Raw genomic sequence first — 24,156 nt, forward strand, 5'->3', positions numbered from 1 at the left:
TCGCAAGACGACCATCAAAAAAATAGAGATGGGAATCATAGGAATTCGAAAAATAAACAACATCAAGAGAGAGAAGAACCAAAGATGCACAATCAGCCACAAAGACAGGAGTAACTACAAGACAAAGAGCAAGGGTCAATTTGGTGATGGATGAAGAAAAAAGAAAATACTATCAATTAACATAAATGGCCTAAACTCTAGGATAAAAAGGAAAAGAATATTAACCAAATTAATTAAACAAAATGCAGATATAATATGTTTACAGGAAACTCATATAAGGAAGGAAGAAGAAAAATATCTAGAATGCCCCAAGCTAGGGAATTTGTATACGTCGCCAGCAGATTTTAAGAAAAAGAAAGGGATAGCAGTATATGTGAAAGAAGATATGAAAGCAGAACCAATTTGGATAGACCCCAATGGAAGAATTCTGGTGTTACAAATTTGGATTAAATCAATTTCAATTTTACTAGTGGTAATTTATGCCCCTAACGATAACCAAAAGGAATTTTTTAAACAATTACATGGGAAATTAGTGGAATTAGATAAAAGGAATATTTGTATCTTGGGGGATTTCAATGCTATTGTGGACCACCAGAAAGATCACAGTAGTGGGGGGGGAGAACTACCGAAAACATGTGAAGAAATGATGATTGAACTAAATTTGATAGACATGTGGAGGAAATTAAACCCCAAGAAAAAGCAATTTACATTTTACACCAATCCTCACCAATCATGGACATGAATCGATATGGTATGGATGAATGGTGAGTTAGTAAATGAATTAAAAGAGATTGAAATTTTACCAAACGAATGGGCAGATCACAACCCAATTCAGATAGTGTGGAAAGGCAGGAAGAAACCAAGGAAAAGGTGGACCCTAAATATACAGCTAATTAAAGAGAAAGAATTTATGAATAAACTTGTCAAGGAATTAGACTATTTTTTAAAAGAAAATAATAATGAGGCAACTACGAAACAGAATATTTGGGATACAATGAAGGCAATAATAAGAGGCACAATGATATCATACACTGCTAAAAGAAATAAAGAAAAATATGCCCAACAAAATAAATTAGAACAAAGAATCAAAGAATTAGAAATTCAGCTGCAAAACACCCCAAAAGATTGTAAATTGAAAAAACAGATAACTAAACATAAATTTAATCGAACAAGAAGGAATGGTTTCAAAGTTGAATACAGCCAGATAGATATTTTTTGAACAGGCCAATAAACCAGGAAGGTGGTTGGCCTATAAACTTAAAAAAGAAAAACAAAAAAGATTGATCTACCAATTAATAGATGAGAATGGGGATGCCCAACAAGGGATAGAACAGAAAAAAGAAATTGCATGTAAATTTTTTGAAGATCTTTATAAAAAGTAGGAGGTAAATGAGGACATGATAAGAAACTATTTGGGTATTACTAAAGATAAAATAATCGAGGAGATGAAGGAAATGTTAACTAGAGACATCACGTGGCCCGAGTTAAAAGCAGCAATAGAAAACCAAAAGAACAATAAAACCCCAGGACCCGATGGGATACCAGGGGAGCTTTATAAGAAAATAGGAGAACAAAAAGGACCTCTCATGGTGGAAGTATATAATGAGGTCCTACTAGCAGCAAGAATGCTGGATTCATGGAAGGAGACACTGATATCGTTGATTCCGAAAGAAGATTCAGATTTACAACTTATACAAAATTATTGACCAATTTCCTTGTTAAATACTGATTATAAAATATTTACAACAATTATAGCAAATAGATTAAAAAAAATATTGAATGAATATAAATTTTGGAATTTATACTAAGGCACAACAATTAGATAAAATCCTATTAGGTCCAGATAAAAAAAATATAACTAAATTTTATAATTACCTATTAGAGATGGAATTAGAAGAGGAAGTAGTCAAAGGCAACATGATAGCTTGGAACAGAAACATAGGACATAGCATTACATTATTAGAATGGGAAAAGGTCTGGACAAGGAATAATAAAATTACAAAATCAGCAACATATAAAGAAAATGCCTATAAAATGTTTTATAGATGGCATCTTTCACCCTCGAGAATAGCGAAAATGTCTCCTAACATGAATCCGAACTGCTGGAAATGTAAAAAGAAACAGGGAACATTCTTTCACATGTGGTGGTCCTGCACTGAAGCCCAAAGATACTGGCATAGAATAAAAAAATGGTTAGAGGAAATAACGGCGGAGCAAATTGAACTAAAACCAGAATTCTTATTTAATAGACAAATTTCTAAAAAAGTCAAATATATAATACTGCACATTCTTACTGCAGCCAGAATAACTTTTGCACAGTGCTGGAAACAAGCAGATATTCCAACAGAGGAAATGGCTATTCAGAAGATAATAGCCTGTGCAGAGATGAATAAGCTTAGCACTTAAGGAAAAAGAAACATCCGAATATTATAGAAGCTGGGAATGCTGGTATGACTGGATAGAACAAAAATAGAAAATATATTAGTAAACAACATAAAATGTAAAAGAGGTAGTAATTATATATTCGCAATAAGATGTATTCGTAAATATATCATCAATATTGATAACAAACAAGGAACCATAGACTGTCGATAGTAGAATTGTTAGTTTTTAATAATTTTCTTTTTTCCTTTTTCTTTTTTTTCTGTGTGTTGTGTATGTGTTTGTTTGATATTTTAGTTCTATAATCAATAAAGTTTTTTTTTTTAAAGACATATGGGAAAGGTTGCGCATTGCAATGTTTGTTTTGTTTGTTGTCATGGGGAAGAACTTACGAAAAGTTCTGGGAAATTCAGATAAATACCATTTTTCTACACATGATTTGTTGTTTCAGTAGAATCATAAAATTTTGTGGAAGATAGCCAATCAATATATATATGAATATTATATCTCCTGATACAAATACTTTTAAATATTACTATCCAACTGAAATCAGAACTTTTTTTTGTTGGGACTAATGGATAGAAGTAGGAAAAAACTATGGAAGTTCTTATAGATGGTAACTCCAAGTATATTATATGCACAAAGATGGAAAAATTCTAAAGTACTTACAATGGAGCAGTGGTGGGATTCAAATTTTTTTACTACTGGTTCTGTAGGTGTGGCTTGGTGGGCGTGGCATGGCTTGGTAGGGATGGCTTGGTGGGTGTGGCAGGGGAAGGTTCCTGCAAAATCCCCATTCCTTCCCCACCCCACTAACCTGCTTTCCAGTTCCGTTCTCCTGTGCAGGGCAACCAAAGAAGACCCAGCCAATCAGCTGGGACTCAGGAGGCAGAGAATAGATGGGGGCGGGGCCAGTCAGAGGTGGTATTTGCTGGTTCTCCGAACTACTCAAAATTTCTGCTACTGGTTCTCCAGAACTGGTCAGAACCTGCTAGATACCACCTCTGCAATGGAGGGAATACTTGATGAAGATGACAGAATTTGTATAGATGGCAAAATTAACTTGCTTGAATAAAGAAAAGACTAACTATATTTGTCATGTCTGGATTTTATGGACTTTATAACTACTGTAAAGAAGATTGGAAGCTGTTTTATATCATATCTTTTCTTTTTTTCCCTTTTCTTTCATGCATGTTTATTAATATTATATCCTGGATAATTATATCCAAGAATTAGGACTCTGGGATGATTGAGAAGCAGAAAGTTGTTGAACTTAGGAGATTTGATTTTGATGTCTCTGTAAAAAGGAAAGAGGAATATGCAGGCCAGATGGAAATAGCAACTGTGAATTAAGAAGACAATTCCCGCCATCTTCTCCTTTTTCCTCACAATATAACTGTGAAAATTTGTAGAATTTAACTGAATATAAATTCTAAATAAAATATATAAATACCTGGATCCAAGGAAAATAATGTGGAAGATTAAGAAAAACAATTGGAGAAGGACTTATTTGAGGAACTATAGAGTTGGCCGCAAACAGAAACAGTAGCACTTTGTTTGGAGGTTGCTAAAGAGTGAACAAGAAATGGGGTGTGAGGCCAAATGTCTTCTGTGTAGGTGTGTATTAGATCATAGCATGAAGTGACACCAAGCGATGCTGTGGTTTGGGATATAAGGTTTCCAAATTCAAAATTAGAATAGGCCAGAGAGACTAAAAGCTTTCCTACTGAATAGACCAGTCTTTCTCAAGGAGCACTCTGACTCAATAGTGGGATTGAAATTTTTTTACTACTGGTTCTGTGGGCATGGCTTGATGGGCATGGCAGGGGAATGATACTGTAAAATCTTCAGTCAGAGGTGGTATTTGCTGGTTCTCCGAACTACTCAAAATTTCCACTACCGGTTCTCCAGAACTGGTCAGAACCTGCTGAATACTACCTCTGCTCTGACTTAACCAAGCACTTATGTTCTTAAGTACTTTGCAGGACATTATGTTCCTATTAGTTAGTGATCTGTTCTGGTTTCTGTAAAGACAGTGTAGAGGTAAGTTCTGATTGTTGGGTTCCTGATATTCTGATACCTTCCACATGGGAGTGCTTTAGGAGACCAATGTTAGTGTTCTTGTAGTTCTATTATATTTGACTGGACAGTGGACCCTATTAGGAATCTTAACCAATATAATATTAATTTGGGTTCTGCCCTGAAAAACTGTATTGTAGTAGTACTTTGGAACTGCAGGAGCAAGAATTCCTGCCTTGTCCTACCACTTTTGCAATTTCCAACTTTTTTGTAGTCAAACAACCATGATAATTTGCCAACATCTCTCCCGTACTTCTCTGTTGCTATGAAGAACAATTTGTACTTCCCCAAATAGTATTTTATCTACCTTTCTGTTAGTTAACTAGAGGGAGCATTGACTGGCTTAATGGGAGGATCCGGTTCAGCAATAAGGGCACTCACATAGCAGCACAAAATTGTATGTTTTATGAGAAGTGGCACCTCTGTATATCAGGGTTGCTTCTATATTGGTAGCAGATCTTGTGAACTGTCCAGAGTCTTGTACTGGCCTGTATATTTTTCAGATAATCTTTTCAGATGTGGTCTGTGTTATGAAAAACTCTTTATCTTTTATTTGCAACTGGATGTTTGATGTGTGTGTAAGGTTAGAAAGGAATTTTTACATTTGTTTTTTGAAGTAGTGATTTATCGTATTTATTTCTTGTCAGATGAGGCACAGGAAAGGAGAAGATTGCTTTTCCTAGCTGAACACCTCAGTGCTAAAGGGTCAGGAAGTGGCGCCATCAAATTTACTTATCTATACTTCTTTTATTTCTGTTTAGAGCAAGTAGAGCAAACTTTTTGCCATCATGCCCCCCCCCCCCTTTAGTGTAATCTTAAAAATACATCTCCCCTAAAAATGCAAATGTTAAAATGAACACAAATGAACAATGAAAACAGTGAAACATTAGGGAAAGTGAATTGATTTTAACACTATACACAATTAAAAGGTTCTTCACGCTTCCCCTGCACTCCTGCCTGCATCTTTCCAAGGGAGGAACACTTCCGGGTTTGAGAAACGCCAGGTTAGAGGGAAGATTGAAAGGGTAAGACATCCAAGCCAGTAATAATAATGCAGTGGATTTTGTAGCACCCTCAAAGGCTGATAATTCAACATACTATACAACTTTGAACTCTCCAAACACTGCCCATTTCTGATCTTGATAGACCAGAGATAGTTTCAACTAAGTTGTTTTCTTACCCTGGTTTTTCTCAGTAAATTGTACTGTGGGAATATATTGGGGAAGGGGGGGGGAGAGACTATCAAGAGACACGATGCCATTCTAAAGTAAAAAAAGGCCTTCTTATTTAATATTGTATATTCTTATATGTCAACTTATTATTACATTATAAGACAGATAGCTCACTGTTAGGCAATGTATCTTTTCACAGCTATTACTGTATTAATGGCAAACAAAAACTTAAGTTAAGCACCAGGGGGAAATCTACATTACATTGATATTATAAGATGAATGACATTTTACTGTTCAAGTACTGCTGCAATTGCAATTCCAAGTTTTCTTACGCTCAACAACTTGCTAAACATTTGGAGAGAAGGCTGGATTTGAATTTATACTCCAGTAAAACAAGTAATTGATGGCAGTGCTATCTCTTGAGTGAATTAAGTACAATAGACTAATTCCACAGGTTGATTATTAATGATAAATTGAGGCAAATTATTTATTTTATATATCAGAAACAGCACTATCTGCAAACTTAATTTAGATTTCAATATGACTGAATCAAATATATAAGTAAAAGCAATTGATTGTACAGAGAAAATGAAACATAAATAATTTTTTGGAAGGAGCTGCCAGCTAATTTGGCAGAATATAATTTATGTTCTTTGGCATCTGGGAACAACAGCTTCAGGAGAGGCTGTAAATATAGAAAGTCAAGTTATAAATTTCTTTTTTATTAGATTTGGAAACTTACAGGAGGAACAATATTAAAAGCAACTACACAGTGGATGTTGGAATGATTACTTTCCCTTCATGAATCTATTTCAAATAAGTAAATATTTGTAAAGATGTTTGATATATTTTATCTTTTGAAAGAAAATATATTATCTGAATTTTTTGAGAGGAAATCTAACTTTTCCACATAAATATCCACTGTGTCTTTTGAGAAGTTGAGAAAATAAAATTTCTAAGCCTTTAACTAGAATTGTACTAAAGATTTCATTTTGTGAATAAAATAAGTTTCTAAACGAATCTTTAAAGACAAAATACTGTCCCAGATATCCCAACAAGCCTTAAAGACATTTAAGACCATGAAATTCAAGAATTCTGATATACCGTATCTGAATACCTCTGACATAGCTAAAATAAAAATATCTATTTCAAACTAGAGCAATTGCTTATAGTTTCCTTGGCTATTTTATCTCTCATGCCTGCAAGAAAGCAAGTACCAGGTGATTTCCTTTCTGTAGGCAGGTCTTTGAAGATATGTGATTTTCATTGACAAATATTTTATATTTTATATTCAGAAGTTGTGAGAGCTTCATCACTGGAAGCTTTCAAGAAGAGTCTGGACTGCCATCTGTCAAAAATGGTATAAGGTCTGCTTGGGGAGGGGTTGGACTACATGACCTACAAGGTCCCTTCCTGTATTTGTATATGAAACCCTACCCCATTCTCAGTCCTCCTATTGACATGTTCTATTCTGGTGCATTTACTTGTGGACCACATACAAAATCCATAACTATTGGGTCAGGAAAGAAAATAGGCAGCTGGTAGAACTCTTGTCCAAATGATTAGGTTTCACATTTCAATCAAGGAATATGTCACTGGTCGATATTTCTTCAAAAGAAGGAGACAGTCCAATAGCCCAGAACCAGAATGAAGGTGGAGTAAGCAATAATTGGAAGGGAGGACTATGCACCTGCCATATAGGACACAGCCAATTGAAGCGGAGGCATTTTTCTACTCGGGAAGTGAATTGTAGCAGGGAAGGTAGAGAGGGAAGATTATGCCAGCACAAGTTAGAAAACATGTTTGACATGGATCAGGAAAAGAAAGGCAGAGACTCATCTTAGTGGCCAAGGTGCCTACAAGATAATGGATATTGTTTTTGAGAAATAGTTAGGTACAATCAAGTCTTGCAGATTAGCCCTTAGATTTGCTGATTAAATGTAAGCCAAAGAAATATGCTATGTTTTTTTATTTTAGGACATCAGACGAATATTTCAGTTCAAATACTTTGGAAAGCCATTTATAATTATGCTTAATTGTTGTTAAAACTGAAACAAATTGAAAAAAGTGCCTTATGCATCTTAGGAAAGTAGAAAGAAAATAAAGATTAATCACAAGTTAGTTAAAGAGATGTAATTTAATTAAGATGAATAAAGATGAATGTCAAGAAATACTTCTGCAGTACAAATTAAATCCATAATATTCTCAAAAATATAATTTTTTTCCAGACCTTAGGCAATTGGATTTCTCTTTTCTCTCCCCTATTACAAAGATCTTGGCTTTAGAAAGATAAAGACTTTTTGAATTTAAATTGGCAAAAATGGCATAAAGCCAGTTAACAAACCAGGGGGAAAAATCAGTATCTCTGGCTTTGAAACGATGCTTGTTTTCAGTATACTAGTATCCACCAACTCCCAAGTCACTGGGCACACTACTGGTAACTCAGTTTCATTTTGGCCTATATAACCACCCAGAGTCTCGAGTAGGTGACTATAATAAATAAAATAAAATTATGTTCCTGTTAAAATCTCATCTATTTATAGTATTTTGGAATGGGTTTAATAAATAAAGGGTTAAATAAATAAATAAACCCTGTTTCTATTAAAATCTCATACTTACTCCATTTAAATCTAATCTACCATGATCTATGGAATACAATGCTGTGCCAATATATACTGTCTGGTTAATACCTGTATAGAGTAAATACCAGGATGAGAAGTTGAAGAAAAATATTATTGAAGAAGACAATTGAAAATGACTTTTGTATTGTTGCAGAAAAAATTATATATCTCTGTCTCTGAACTCTCTAGGGATAAAATTCAACTTGAAGATTTTATGTTTTATTTTTTACCTTAAAGGAAAATTGAATAAGAAAAAAGTAAAAAAAAAGTAAAGACAAGAGTTAAAAAAAGAAATAGTTATATCATGTTAATATCAAAACCTATCTGTCTCCATACTACTTTATTTGTTAAAAAATCCTTTATAACATGTCTTTACATTGCTTCATATTGCCTTTGATTGTTTAAATTTGTTATATATTTGTTTTTGAAGATGTATTGAACTCTACCTAACTGATGTTCTGGTGTTTTCCTTCTTTTCAACTCAATTACTCTTTCTTCATACATTTTGTTTTGTATCTTAACTGTATATACACTTTTATTGGTTGTTCACTTTTGTATTCATGTTCACTTAGCAGCCATTTACTCTTGTCTGTATGTTTACTTGTTTTCCCATCTTTTTAAAGTACCCTATCCACACTGCATTTAGTCTTCATATTATTCTTTCATTTTCAATTCGCATTTCCAAGAACAAAGTGGGCAAAAGCATGCTCTTCTACACACCTTCTTTTGACAAACATACTTTGCATAAAACCTAGTATTTTTTTACTAGCATTTATGTTCATTCTTATCATTTCCATTCATTTTCTTATTTTTAATAAGACATAGATATTCATCTTCTTGCTCTATTTTTTCTATTTACTTATAATCAGTTATTCACTCCATTTTTTCTGTCAGTTGCAACTGTGATCTTTCTAAAAATGTATTTAGCCACAAATACATTAAACAACCAAGTATTGTCTTACTCTGTTTAAACCATACATTACATTTTCACACATGCTTACTTCTATCATATATTGTTCTTTTTGTTTTTTTTAAACAAAACAAAAATTTAAAAAATGGATATAAAGGTATAATACCAGTAAGTGGACAGAGAAGAGCAAAAGTTATACAATTAGTGTTCAGTATATTACCAATGAAGAATTGATGATAAAGAATAAAATACATCATTTTTAATGAAAAAGAAAGGCATTTTAAATCTCGCAGCCAAATGTTATTATCTAAAGATAAATCATTTACCAAAGAAAAAAAGAGAGAAAAAAAAGACTAAGAACATTGTGCCTGACTATTTTGTTTCTAACTTTCTCCTTGTTGTACCCTTGTTAACTGATATATAATATTCATAAACAATTTCATATACTTTCATTATAAATATATGCCGTAATTTTTGCCGTTTATCATTCTTATCACATTCAGCAACTGATCCTTGCAAAATATTTTATAATTCCATAATCCATACCATTATGTTGAGATCGTGTTGTCCCTCTCTCTATTTTCATTTCAGAGGAATTAAACAGTGATCTTTCACAGGGCCTGACTGAAATCAACTGCTGAGAAGGCAGTTAGGTCTTTGAACTGAGAGGGTGGTTAGGCTACTATGAGGGTTTTTAATGTATGTAAAATGTGTTTTGTGACATCATAATCCAAGCTCAGTGCCCTCCCCCCCCCATATATTTACATGTTATATTGTGATGAGCCTGAAAAGGTGAGGGCTGTATCCTAATAACATGATACAGATTCTGTGATTTTTAGAGGCATTGTAGTTTGGCATAATTGCCACATTCAAAACCTCTTTCTATTTCGCATCCTTCAAAATTCTCTCAGTCTTTCATCTTAAATAATCACATCAATTGTGGTTTTAAAATGTACATTCATTGTTTGCCAGATGTACTTATAAGTAGATTTATGCTTGAAGTATTTACCTGAAACCAGTTTTTCACCAAATGGCTCACCAAATGGTTCACAATTCTCATTAATTTTTGAGTCCTTGAATGGCTCAACTACAACTACAACTTTTTGATAATTATTTCATCCCCATCTGTCCGTCCATCCATCTCACCTAAAGAATACCCCCCCACCCCTGATCATATTCAACAAGCTGTGGTTCTTCCATCACCATTTACTGGAGTATAATATTCAATTGTCACCAAGCAATTGATTCCTACTCTTACAAATACATTACCTACAAGAGTTTAGTTGACACCAATATATACTTTTCATCAACTCCATATTGCAAGGTCAGGATCTTCATTCACATCATTTGCTTCTACTACATACTTCATCTTTCTTTTTCTTTCATTGAGACTCCTTTCCTTTCTTCCTCTCCCCCTTAGAACTTAAACATTGTATATTGGGCTGCTTATTGGAGTTTAAACATTAGGACTAGATACTGTTATGCCTGCCCCTTGCTACCCAGACTAAAGGTTAAGCCTAGTTTATGACTTTACAGTTATAACCCATAAGTAGATTTCCTAATTTATAACTTTCCTGTTTAATTTTCTCTTGAAATCTATTTAGGTTGTGAAAATTAATGGATGAATATGCCCACGAAACAAACAAGATGACTACAATGCTGATTCTAGTAGTATCATTATATATTGGATATCCTTAAAAATTGTTTGATTGGTTTAGGCGGGCATGGAGGATTTCAGAAGGTGATGTCAAGAGGACTCTTGTTCACTGTTGTTATTCTGTAGGCCACAGGTGTCAAATGATGTCACATGATGTATTATGGCTTTTTTTGCCTTTGCAAGGCCGGGTGGGCATGGCATGCGTGTGATACATCCCCCCTCCCCCCCACGGCTTGCCAATTTGACATCCCTGCTGTAGGCCATAAAAGGATCTCTATTTTTTTGAAATCCAGGTCACATTTCAACTGTTAAATCTTGTCCTGACTGCCACAGCAAATGGCCTGGGTATTATAGCCATTTAAAAAATATTGTGAACCCCCCTCCCCCTTTTTGTGTGTGTAAAGATACTTACATAGAAAAGGTGTGTTTGTTGATGTGCCTTCCTAGCTCCTTTGCTCTGTCCCTAGTTTTCCTCCTCCTTTTTTCCTTATTTACCTAGTGTCATCCAACCGAGATCTTTTTCAGATCTTTCATTTTCGTTTCTCATTTTCAGTATTCCTTCTTACCTTCTAATTTTTTTATTTCTGTTTTTTCTCCTTTCATTCCTTTATCTTTCCTATCATCTCATGATCTTCCCCATCTTTCTACAGCACCCTCCTCTGGGTTTCTTTAATTTATCATTTCTGTACCCTTTCTTTTCACAGGTATTGAAACATGTTGCACTGGAAAGACCCTGCTTGGATCACCTTTTAAGCCTGGTGCTTTAGCAGGGCCTGAGGAAAATTTGTGGCTTCTGCCATTGAGCACCATGTTGAGCAATTATATGAAAATGCTAGAATGTTGTCAGTTTTGGAGTTGAGGCCTATCAGCGTGGTCATTATATCTCTGAAATCCATACATTCTGTACTACTAATGGGTTAGGTGAGGGAATCCAAATAATGTTTATTGTAGGGAAAAACTAGGTTTCTTGTCAACTAAAAATCATGTTGGGGACTGTATATATATATAACTCCAAAGCGTACATTGGATCATAATGTTATAATAGTTGTTATTATGGCTCTGTTTGGTAAAACAAAACAAGAGGAAACATGTCAATGATCAGAGCGTTAGAAAATAGGTTGTTGGTCTACAGTCCATGTACTGCCTGTAGCCTCAGCCACAAAGGGAATGAGAAGTTTTTGGAAGCTTTGCCCATTTTTTCTATCAACCAGTTTGTTTTCCAGGATATTTTTAGCATCCAGTTGACTGCAGGTACTAGATTGCTTGTTCCTGCTGCCATTACAAATCAGCTATCTGCAAGGGTCTGCTATATGGGAAGGAAGAAGTAATCTTGATTAGAATTGCTAGAACACAGATTCATTTCCCACACTGGGAATCCAGCAATCCATAAACAGATGACTGAGGGGGAAGTTTGTTTGGAATGATGCAAGGTTGTCCAAGTATGTGCATATGCATGTGTGAGCGGGTTAGATTGCATGCAATCTGCATGTGGACCTGCAGATTGTATTGATTAAAACAAGTTCTTTATGCAGCAGATATCAAAGGAGATCTGAGCACTGTAGTTGGCAATTTTACTCCCAGGTTGAATTGGTCCATGACATATTTTTGAACTTCAGTAACCAGACTGATACGTAGTATTTTTTAAAAATACATTAGAAATAAGTTAATGTCTGCAATACATGTCCAAAAACTGCAAATATTTTAAAATCTAAATAATGTTGGGAAGAAACAGAAAAAAACCTGTTCTTTAAAAGATAGGAATAAAGGAATTACAAAAAATGACTGTTTTTGTTAATAAGAAGACATTGATAGAAAAATTAAGCTCTTGTAAATTTATTTCATATGATAAGCCATAGACTGAGCACAATATTTGGAATTATAGTTTCTATTATTAGTTTAAAATAATTTTATAGGGCATAAGAACAATATTTTTCTATATATGTTTATCTATTTTTTTTTAAAAAAAACCATAATTTAAGCCTGTAACATTATTTTAAAGACACTTTACATTGATTTCTGTATTCCTTTAAATTAAACTCTTCTCTGTCCTTAAAGTTTCATCTTAAACTGAAGATTTCAACTCTCTTAACTTTTTTTAAAAAAATACAGTGTAACTTTAAGAGGGAGGATTGCATTCTATTAATTATTTAAAAAGTTCTTGAAAACTTGTCAAGATAATTTTAGATAATTAAAGGATATGTCTGAAGTATGTTTATCTTAGTCATAAAACTATGCATAATATTTTTGCTTTTGTAATCTTAAAATAGGTTATTTTATATTATATAAACAATAAACAATTTCAATTTTGGAACAATGCAGTGATTTTTTTCAAGACCTTTTCCCATGTGGGACTCCACATTTATTCAGGAAATAACAGGACCACTGTAAAGAATTATTATTGCACTCTTCAGGGGAATATGTATTTTATTCAGCTTCCACTCATTTAAAAAAAAGTGCCTAGGAAGATTTCTCATCATTTAGCACTTTATCTTAAGATTTACCTTAAACACATCTTGAGATAAAGTGCTACTTTAGAGAAGCATTTGCCTACGTTTACAGTGTGCAGTGGTGTATTAACCATTAAGCAGACTAAGCACATGCTTAGGGCACCAGGCCCAAAGGAGGCACCACAGAAACTTTTATGTAGCCGAAGCTTGGCTTCGTTTGTATGGTATGTACAAAGGAGAGGGGTAACCAAGATTTGTCAGTGCTTAGGGCACCAGTGAGCCTTAATCAGCCACTGGCAGTATGCTATTCTTGTTAAAATATAATACATAATCTCAGGTATAAACCTAAAAGTAAATATGGGAAAGTACTAATCTATGTTATAACCTAAAAACTAAACAAAATGTACTTGGGCTAGGCAATCCAAGAGGGGGAATGGAGAGAGAAAGTCCATAGCCAAGCAGTTCCAATCATAGTGGAAGGTAGAAATGGCTTTTTAAAAAACCTCTGACTAACATTTTAATTTTTCCCTCATTGGAGAGAAAGTAAGCATACCAGTTTATTTCCACCTGTTTCATAAGTAGGAAAATAAATGGGGTTTGACTTTGAGGAAGCCAGCTTTCACCTGTTTCCTTTTTGTTGTATTTGATGTTTCTCATTTCTGTTGCATGCCTGATTTTTATGAGTTTTCAATTTATATGGCTTCCCCCAACAAATAACGACATAAAAAAACACTTTTTAAAGCAATATTTTGTTACTTTATTTAGACAGGCATCCCATTTACATTTCCATTCTGGTATTTCTGGTACCAACTACCTTTGTTGTATGCTCTGTTTCTGGTATATTTTTTTGTATTACTTTAATTAATCATTTCTACTTGCTGGTTTATTATTGTTAGCTTCCATGAAGTAGAAAAATAGATTTGAAATAAAATATTTTCCAAACAAAAGTAATTTATAATATTCATGTCTTCAAAGAAACTTCAAATAAGTAGCATTTGTAAATGCAAAGGAACTGCGCTCACTACACTTTAACCTGCACCTTTTTATTATTTATTTATAGACTGGCCTTATTGTTGCCTGTTACCAAGGGTACGTGGATATTGTAATAGCCTTAGCACAGTGTCCTCATATTGATGTAAACTGGCAGGACAACGAAGGGAATACAGCTCTAATTACAGCTGCTCAGGCAGGTAAGGATATTTGCTACTCATTTAATTTTTATGTTCAGTAGTGCCCCTTTGCAATTGTGGTCCCTATGATGAGCCAATGAATATCAGGCTTTCTCCTTTTTAAAGAGAGAGACAATGTAGACCAGGCAGTTATCATCCACTTAGATTGCTCAACATAACAAGTAAAATACATGCTAGGCATTAATGCACAAAACAGACGGGTTGCCAGATGCAAAGGAAAGCTCTTAGCTATAGAACAACCCAGCTTTTCAATATTTAATCAAGGTATCACTGTGACACTCTGCCAAAAAAATAGTGAAGCCTCTCCCCAGAGAGAACTTCTAGGCTGCCTTTATTGATATGAAGGCAGTTTTTTTTTATTTGGCATCCTCCCTAGCCCCCCAGCAGTGATGGTAAAAACTCGATTGCTGGCTTCTGCAGCTAATTACAGTGTTACCCAAGACACTCTGTGCAGATTAAATGTGATGTCAATTACATTCAACAGCACCACTCCCCAGGTAATAGTTCCATTAAAGTGTTAAGGGAACCAATCAGTGCCTTTCTAAATTTGGATCTCACCCCACACCCTCAAAAACCAGGGATTAATTTCCATGCTCACTTATATTGATGATATAGATATTGTTTCCCACGCCTGCGTTGTAATTTTCGGGCTTTTGCTGACCATTGCCTAATTATAGGATTGAAAATAACCTATGCAAAAATAAAGGTGTTGCTTTTCATGAAGCATATATAGAAAATCAAGGGGGGCGAAGGCTCAGGGATTAAAGTCAGCTCTCGGTTTGAGACCCGAGCACTGCGGGACAGGATGAGCTCCCGTTACTTGCCCCAGCTCCTGCCCACCTAGCAATTTGAAAGCTTGTGAATGCAAGTAGATAAATAGGTAGCACTTTGGTGGGAAGGTAACTGTTCTGTTTGCATTGACGTATAGTCTGGCCACATGACCATGGAAGCATCTTCGGACAACAGTGGCTCCCTCGACCAAGAAACAGAGATGAGCACCACCCCCTAGAGTTGGACCAAACTGGACAGGGAAAACCTTTACCTTTATATGGGAAATTAATAACCATCCCTAGCAAGTTAAGGTATTTAAATATCTAGACTTCAATTTCCAAATATCCACTTAGTGGGTCAGGTCACAGCCCAAACAAAACCAGCTGCAAAGGGGATCATTTGCTCCCAGCAGCATCTATGTTTTCAAAATGAGCTATTGAATCTATTGTCGTTTGGTGCCAGGTTTTTGCTCATATTCTGGTGATTCCCAGTTTAAAACCCCCAGTGTAAATTCCCCAGAACTTTTATCATGGGTTGCCCACTCTACTTTAAAGGCACTTTTCCAGTTAGACCTTGAATGCCCCTTTACAGTTGCTCATATGAGAATCTGTCACCTGAGTATAGCAAAATAGCTGCTAATAAAAGTGGAGTTAAATACCTTAATATGATATGGGATAACTATCATTTAAAGCAAGGCTCGTCTTTTGTGAAAGTGGGCAGAAGTTATGCTGTCATTATTATTATTTCCTTTGTGACTCCACCCATGCCAAGCAGCAGAGAACTTGTTGCCAAAAGTGTCACTGGAAGAGGCATAAAGTGCTCACAAGAATAGCGAAATGGGTGATTGCTCTCTCCCTCTCTTACACAGGCTGGGTGGATATATTTCTTTTTGACTATGGGCCAGATGATTTCAGGTGGTAGGCCAGATCTGGTCTTTGGGCAGAAAGGTTGCTGACCTCTTGTTTCAAGGAAAAACATTCTCTTAAATTAACAGATGTCATGAAATCTTCAACTGGCTAATTCGGATTGATTAACATATTTTAAAGACTTGTATATAAGCCTAAACAATTATTTGAAACCTTGTCATGAGGTATAATTTCTGGGCTAATCAAATGAAAGTTTAAACAAGTAGCATTTAGATAATTTGCTTTTATAGATTTATAGAAAGTAGAAGTAGCTATGTTATACCCCATTTGTACTGTAATAAGCTATCGATAAAAATGTTATCTCCCTATAGCTCCACAAAAATAATTCTAAATAATACAGGATTTAATTTATTCATAGACTTTTCCCTCATTCTAAATCTCTAGTAAACTACATAAAATAATCCTCTGCAAAGCAACTTATATTTGTACAAAGATTTGTTGTGCCCTAGAGGCAACAGCACTACAGGTAGTCCTCAACTTACGAGCACAACTGAGCCCAAAATTTCTGTTGCAAAGTAAAACTTTTGTTAAGTGAATTTTGCCCCATTTTATGACCTTTCTTGACACAGTTGTTAAGTGATTCACTGCAGTTGTTAAGTTAGTAACATGGCTGTTAATTGAATCTTGCTTCCCCATTGACTTTGTCAGAATTTCGTAAAAGATGATCAAATGACCCCGGGACACTGCAACTGTCATAAATATGAGTCAATTTCCAAGTATCTTAAATTTTGATCCTATGACCATGGGGATGTTGCAATGGTTGTAAGTGTGAAAAATAGTCACTTTTTTCAGTGCCATTGTAATTTTGAACAATTACTAAATGAACTGTTGTATCTTGAAGACTGTATTTGCCTTGATACTGCCAAAAAGTTCCTTGTCTCCCACTTGACACTTACAAAAAATGGAACACCTAGGAGAAGGAAGAACACTTGTACTGAACCATCTTTCAGCTTCGGTGAGTCTTACTGGAGTAGGCACCTCTCAGCTGAGTAGCTTCTCCAGCCGCATTCCTCAAAGCCAGAGGAAGCTTCTGTGGGTGCTGTTCATGTGATGAACCTCTTCCAGCTTTTGCAGTGTTTGAGAATGTTGAGGAAGGGCTGAGGATGTCCTGTTTTTTAGGCATAATTGATAAAACTATCCTTCAATCTTTTCCTGAGAGAAAGCCAAGGAACCAGGCCAAAGAATCCAAGACCGCCTATTTGCCAGAATATAGTCTATTGTCCATAACTAGGTCTCTGCAGAGTTTTCCTAAGGATATTCAAGAAGAGAAGATCACAAGTCAATCCTAAATTCCTGTTTTATAACCTGAGTACATGAGAGAGATTAACAAGAAGCTCAAAAAGAATCTCTTTTGCAAACAACACCAAGGAATGTCAAAAGCAGGTATAAATCAACACAACAGTCCCCCAGTGTGGCCTAATTACTTTCCTGAAAAAGCTCTTATCCTGCCAGCTCTTGAATTCAGGCATATGCACTCTGTTCTTTGCCTCTGTAACCTCAGTTGCCTTCTCTCTTTTGGACAAGATTTGTAGACCATCATCTCCAGCTGTATCTTTTCTTAGAGAGGTGGCTATCTCTTCAAGCTGTTCCTCTTTAAGATGCCATGTTTTCTCAGAGTCCAAGAGTTATTAACTCTTCATCAGAGGAATCTTGAGAAGCAATATGACAGTAAAAAAAAAAAAAAGTAAAGTAGTCTCAAGGAAGAGCTTCAGTTGAATGTTCATGGAAGCAAAATATCTCTTTGAAAAGAGACCTTTTGTGGGCAGGATTTTCCTATGCATAACATTTAGTATGAACAGAAACATTTTAAAGTTATAAAATATATATCCAAAAAGTAAGGAACCTTGTCTTTTTTTCTTCAGTGTACTGTGCATTTTTATTCCCGAACTTAAGAAACTTATTCCTTATGTGCTAAGTATGTTTCAGTTTGATATTGGGGGGGATTAAATAAACCAGATTTGCAAAGATACTACTTATTTGCTCAATTCAGCTGACCTCCTGAAAGTTTGTCAATTATTTCTCCAGGTTGAATAAAAGCTCAATTATTGGCCTTTATAATAAGTTCATGGAGAATACAAAAGTGCCAGACTAATAATAATTAAAAAGGAAAGCTATTCCAGCATAGATTTAATTCTAAAACGTGGTGTGACTGACTAAAATTCTGTGAAGAGATGGGAAGAGTGAGAGAAAGCCTTCTTGTTGCATCTTACAGATCCTTCATGGTTCATCTATAGCTATATCTATGCCAAGATCTACTGAGAAAAAAAAAAGAATTAATACATTTTGAAATCTAAAAAGAGAGAGACATGCAAGGTTATTTATTAGCAATTTATATGGGTCAGGGATTGTCCAAGTATGGGCCCTCAAGGGGAATTTGAGGCAGCAGATCAAACTTCAAGTATTTTCCTTCTACTGCTTTCTGAGCAGTTTTACTAATTGAGTGCAGGTTGTATTGCGCAAATCTTTTTTATCATTTTAAGGAATCATAGTATCATTGATTGGGGATTTTAGCATTAGAAAAGGAGTCAAGCCTATTCTGGCATATTGCCATTGGACACAGGTTGGCCAGATTCCCATCACTTTACATGATTTATGAGAAAAAGACAGCATATAAACCTAATAAATAAAAAACAAGAATAACACGTGGGATTCCTATATATTCCTTTATAACACTGGAGATGAGCCCATGGATGAGTATCAAGCAGCCAGTATCTGAGACTTTCAGATAAAAATTGTTCATTGCAGCCAATGAAATGTTTCATTGCAGCCAATTCACAGATTTCAGGAGGGAAGGCCTTCCTCAATGAAGTACCACACTGAGAAAGTGCCTAAAAATAACTGCAAGATAACTTCATGAAGTTCTTGACATGCAAAGGAGCTAAAACTAAAATGGAGACGTGTTTCTGGTTAAATATTAATAGTAAAGGTGATATTTTTGCCAAAGGAGTTCGGTTTGTGTTGACCGGGCTAATATTTTACCGAATCATTATTCCAAGATTCTGAAGAAGCTTATTTTAGTGAATTTCCTGTGGCAGTTATGGTCTTTTAAGAAAATCTCATATGCAGCAGCTTGCTTTTTGAAACATTGTCCCTCATTGTCTCATATTGTTAATATAGGGATATCAACTTTCACTTCATAACTCTTGAATAACAACAACCTCAAGCCCTCCAGATTTTGTTTAAATCATTTATTTTCCATCAGAAATATATCCATTTCTCTAAGACAACCCAACATTTTGCTTATAAAATTTGGAAAGGATTATTGTGTTTCTGTTAAAATACCTAATTGCCTTGTCTGTTCTGCAGCTTTATTAATGTAAAACAGCTTAGTACGTAAGCATTCCTATTCCTAATAAATAACTGGAAATACTTTCAAGAATATAGACAGTGTGCTTACAGAGGAATTCTTGATGGCTGCCATAGAAATTATTTCTGACCCAGGGACAAGATTGTATGAGCAACTTGAGTTAACATTTAGCCTTTTATAATTTAGTTCTTGTATATTTACTATTGTGTTCCAGAGAGCTTATGAACAGATAATGTAATGTTCATGGGATGCAAGCTTCTTCTTGCAGCCATCCGTAAGTCCCCAAAAAATGATTGGGCACATCTGTTAAGAAGGAACCAGTTTCACAGAATCCAATTATTTTACAGACTGGTGTGGTGGTTTTGATTTTGCTCACTTGCACACCACACACTTCCAGCTGTGCAGCCCAGTTTATTTATTTTATTTATTTATTTATTTGATTTGCCAATTGTTTACAAGATAATAAGTATAAGTGTATACATAGTTGTGAATACATGAAATGGGTACATATAAGAAAAATAAAAGAAGAATAAGAGAAACAATAGGACAGGGACGGTAGGCACGTTGGTGCGCTTCTTAATATGCCACAAACTAGTACCAGTCCCTGACCCAGGGGCTGGAGAATCCTGTGCTAAGCAGTCTGGCAGGGATTTGTTTGGTAAGAGTCAATGGGAGGTATCCTTGTTGTGCATTTCTTTAAGCTTCATGTACCTGAGAAGGAAGCATAAATTTGGGGAAATTCAATGTCTCTGAACTGACCTTGTATTTCCTTCAGCATTGTTCAAAGGTTAATGGCTCTGGAAGAGAAAAAATTACTCTGAAAGAAAAAATGTAGCTTCAGATAAGGGAAACAAGTGGGGTACATTCATTCCATGAACATCTTAGTGTCTGTGCCATTTATGTTTCAGTTGGTATTTAAATATAAGGCGTGTTTATGTGTATTAGAGAGAGAGAGAGAGAGAAAAAGAGAGAAGAATGAAAATTTTCCTCTGAGCCTTAGCATATTATAATTTTAAAAATCCTACAAAAATTAACTATGTAATATTTACACTGATTTGAAACCAATATTCTTTTTTTGTTCTTTTTGTAGGACATATTAACATTACACAATATTTACTCAACTACTATTCCGGTCTTGATATTGAGAAAAGAAATGCATTTGGATTTACTGCACTTATGAAATCTGCAATGCAAGGCCGAAGTGAATGTGTCAGAGCCTTAATATTAGCAGGTATACTGAATTCTTTCTTTCATTGTTTTCTTTCCCATTGAATTGTTGTACATTATCCTCAATGAAAAACTTTATTTACTTTCAGAGCAGGTTTGATTGTCTATTATTTAATGTGCACAGTAAATATAGGATTTGGTTCCACAGTCATATTCTTGAAACCATTCATCATCATCAACTCTTTATTCAGTTATAGATCCTCATGTAGAATATAGTACTTGCAGTTATTTAAATTAACGTCAATAGAATTTAAGTTAATCATGACAGTTTCCCAATCATTTCAGTGGTTTTACTATTAAATCAATCCATTTTTTTCATATTACTGTTTTCTACCATAATATTTCTTAGGATAAATCTCAAATCAGTAGGCTAAATTATGTAACATATTTGCTGTATATCATAAATTGTAAAAATAATAAAATAAGCATTTAACAGTTTTCTGCAAACTGTACATGAAATTTGCAGTGAGAGTAGCTTCTGTGAAAAATCCCGATGCCAAATTTGGAGAGAGTTTTGTGCAAAATAAAAGCATATATTTCTAACCATGAATAGCTGGAAAATCACTGCACTAAATTTCTATTAAAAATGGCATATTTAATCTCATCAACAAGAAAATTTAGCCTGGAAAATGAAAGCTGTTAAAACTGAGACGCTAAGCAACACATAGAAACAGGATGGAACTCAGTCTTCAAATTATCCTGTCTTAGCATCAGAAACATAAATTTCTCTGAGTGTCTTTTCTGCAAGTGTTCGGTTCTCTACTACATGGCTTTTTAATAGTATTTAGTAATATTAGTTACTTCTTATATTTTCTTTCTTTTTGTTTCTTTTGCCTTTTATGCACATGGAACATGACTTCTGTTTTTCTGCTACTCAACTCAATTGTCAAATTCATAGACACTGAAGAGCACGGGGCAGTTGCCTGCATATAACTATATGCCTTTGGTCATCTGTGTTATCGTGCAAACTATCCACTTTTCCCATCATTACTGTACTAGCCCAGCTATAAGTAATCCTCAACTTACAATCATTCATTTAACAACCGTTGAAAGTTATGACAGCCTCATAAAAAAGTGACCTACATGCTCTCCTCAACATTTTGACTCTTGCAACACCCTTGCAGTCACTTGATTGCAATGCAGGTGCTTTGCAACCAGCTTACATTTTGCACTCACATGATCATGATTTGCAACATTCCCCACTAGTTTCTGATAAGCAAAATCAGTTGGGGAAACTGGATTCACTTAATGACCACATTATTCGCTTAATAACCATGGTAATTTGCTTAACACAACCACGGTAAAAATGGTTATAAAATCCAGTTACATGATGAATTGCTTATCAACCGCATTGCTTAGTGACTGAATTTCCAGTCCCAATTGTGTTTGTAAGTCAAGGACTACCTGTAATTATAAATATTCACAGCAATGTTGAAAAACAGTATAGGAAAGTAATTATCTATCTTAGTCCTCTGTGGGTAAAGGGAGGGGGCAGGAATGCCAACTTGTTTTACACTTTCTAAAATGTTTCACGCATTTGCAGAATAATAAAATGGCAAGAAGCAGTTCTTGAAGCAGTTCTATAGGAAATCAACTTTATTACCAAGTTGACCTTAAAAAATAAAAAAAAATAAAAAAAAATTAGGAAATCTTTTCATCACATTTGGAAGTGCCACAATATTTGAAATTATATTTTTATATAGTTATTTGCTGACATTCACAAAGGCAAGAAACAGTGATGGGAAAGTCATTGCATAAGCCAGTTGCTTCTGTGCTTTGGTGTAGCTTTAGATCTATCTTTCACTTGTTCTTATTATAGTCTGACACAGTCTTAAATGAATCTCTTAATCATTCATGAGATTAACCTAAATTCATAGACTTACCACCTGTTATAGCAAGTATCCCTTCTGTTTGTCCTTTGGTTATGTATCTGGGTTTTTCAAAGTGAATTTTGGAGATTGTTGAGTTTGTTTTCTTTCCCATTGCATTGTGCTTTGAATGAAAAAAGATCACAAATTTCCCCCCCCCCCCTTTTTTAATGGGATTCATTGTAGTTTTAACATTTTCATTCTCTTGATCATTCTCTATTTTGGTCTCTAACAATAATGCAGAGTAATGGAGGAAAATGTGTGCAAGCAGGTCTCCCAGATGGTATTCATTTAAATACTATGCTGTTTTTTTAAATGCTGTCTTCACTGCAAAATGTGTTTCCTCCTGACAATTTTTTACCAAATATATTATTGTACTTTACAATGAATTCAAAAGCAATGTATTATACTGTAAATAAATTGTTAGTTTCATGGCAGCAATTTTAAGAAATAAAATACATTTTGGTGAGAGATTTTAAAAACATTAAATTCCTTTAAAATAAAACTCAATTTTATTGTCAGCCACTGAAAAATCCATTTTGGTTAGACTCTGTTACCAAAAAAGCCAACAGCACCTCCTAAACAAAGAAAAGAAATTGTTAGCCTTGAGTTCATGAAAGCCAGAAGTGAAAAAACTGAAAAGAATCTGATCTATGTACAGGCAGTCCTCAGTCAACGATTGTCCTGTTTAGCGACCATTCAAAATATGATGGTACTGAAAAAAAATAATTTTTCAGTTTTCAAATTTATGGTGGTCGTAGCATCTTATGGTCATGTAATCATGATTTGGGAAATTCATAACTGATATGCATTTATGACAATTGCAGCTTCTCATGGTCATGTGATTGTCATTTGTGATCTTCATAGCTAGCTTCCAACAAGCAAAGTCATTGGAGAAGCCAGAAGCAATATAAGTTGTGATCATGTGTGATGATCACATGAGTGTTTAATCATCACTTAATAACTGAGTCATTTTGTGACTAAGTTGCTTAGTGACCAAATTGGCTATCTCCATTGCTGTGATTAATTTAGGATTACTTATATTAGACTTCAAAAGAGCAAATTCTGATTAAGTCAACGAAGAATTAGCTAGGATACAATTGCTTGATACTGTGAAGGAGAAAAGTATCCAAGGAGGATGAAAAATCCTGTGAAAGTGATACTGGAGTCTAGACTATAAACAATTCCTTCAGGAAAGAAAAATGGGATACATCTAAGGACATTAGCATGGTGTCATGCAGTGCCATCTAAAATGCTATCAAGAAAAAATATATGTAAAGGGAATAGAAGGAGAGGTATCCCAAAACGTCTCTGCAAGCTCCAGGTCCATTCATAGAAAAGACATGTACATTTTGTTCCAACGATGAACTCTCCAATACTGTCTAACCGAGGGGTGTCAAACTCAAGGCCTGGGTGCTGGATTCAGTCTTCAGGGTGCTTAGAGCCAGCCCAAGGGGCCGGCCTGGAAACAGCAAAGGACCAGCCCGCAGTGCCTTTGCCAGCGAAAACAGGGCTTGTGGGGCCCTCACGCGCCCCTCTGCTCTGTTTTCAGCCACAATGGCCTCCTGCAACCCTCTGCCAGCAAAAACGGAGTGCAGG

General features: G+C 35.0%; 1 protein-coding gene across 2 annotated transcripts in view; it reads left to right on the forward strand.

Moving 5' to 3' along the window:
* ANKRD33B (ankyrin repeat domain 33B) overlaps positions 1-24,156 on the forward strand; it is a 41,534-nt gene that overhangs the window by 10,820 nt on the left and 6,558 nt on the right. Inside the window, exons 2-3 of one of the 2 annotated variants that reach the window (XM_026673449.2) lie at positions 14,329-14,458; positions 20,553-20,693. In XM_026673449.2, coding sequence (XP_026529234.2) covers positions 14,329-14,458; positions 20,553-20,693 — 271 coding nt within the window. The remainder of the gene's footprint in view (positions 1-14,328; positions 14,459-20,552; positions 20,694-24,156) is intronic. The other variant, XM_087961136.1, reaches the window with a different exon arrangement.

The sequence above is a fragment of the Notechis scutatus genome, chromosome 3 (assembly GCF_049901735.1).
Source record: "Notechis scutatus isolate UNSWTSFEM ecotype Mainland chromosome 3, rNotScu1.2, whole genome shotgun sequence".
In the NCBI taxonomy this organism is placed as follows: Eukaryota; Metazoa; Chordata; class Lepidosauria; order Squamata; family Elapidae; genus Notechis; species Notechis scutatus.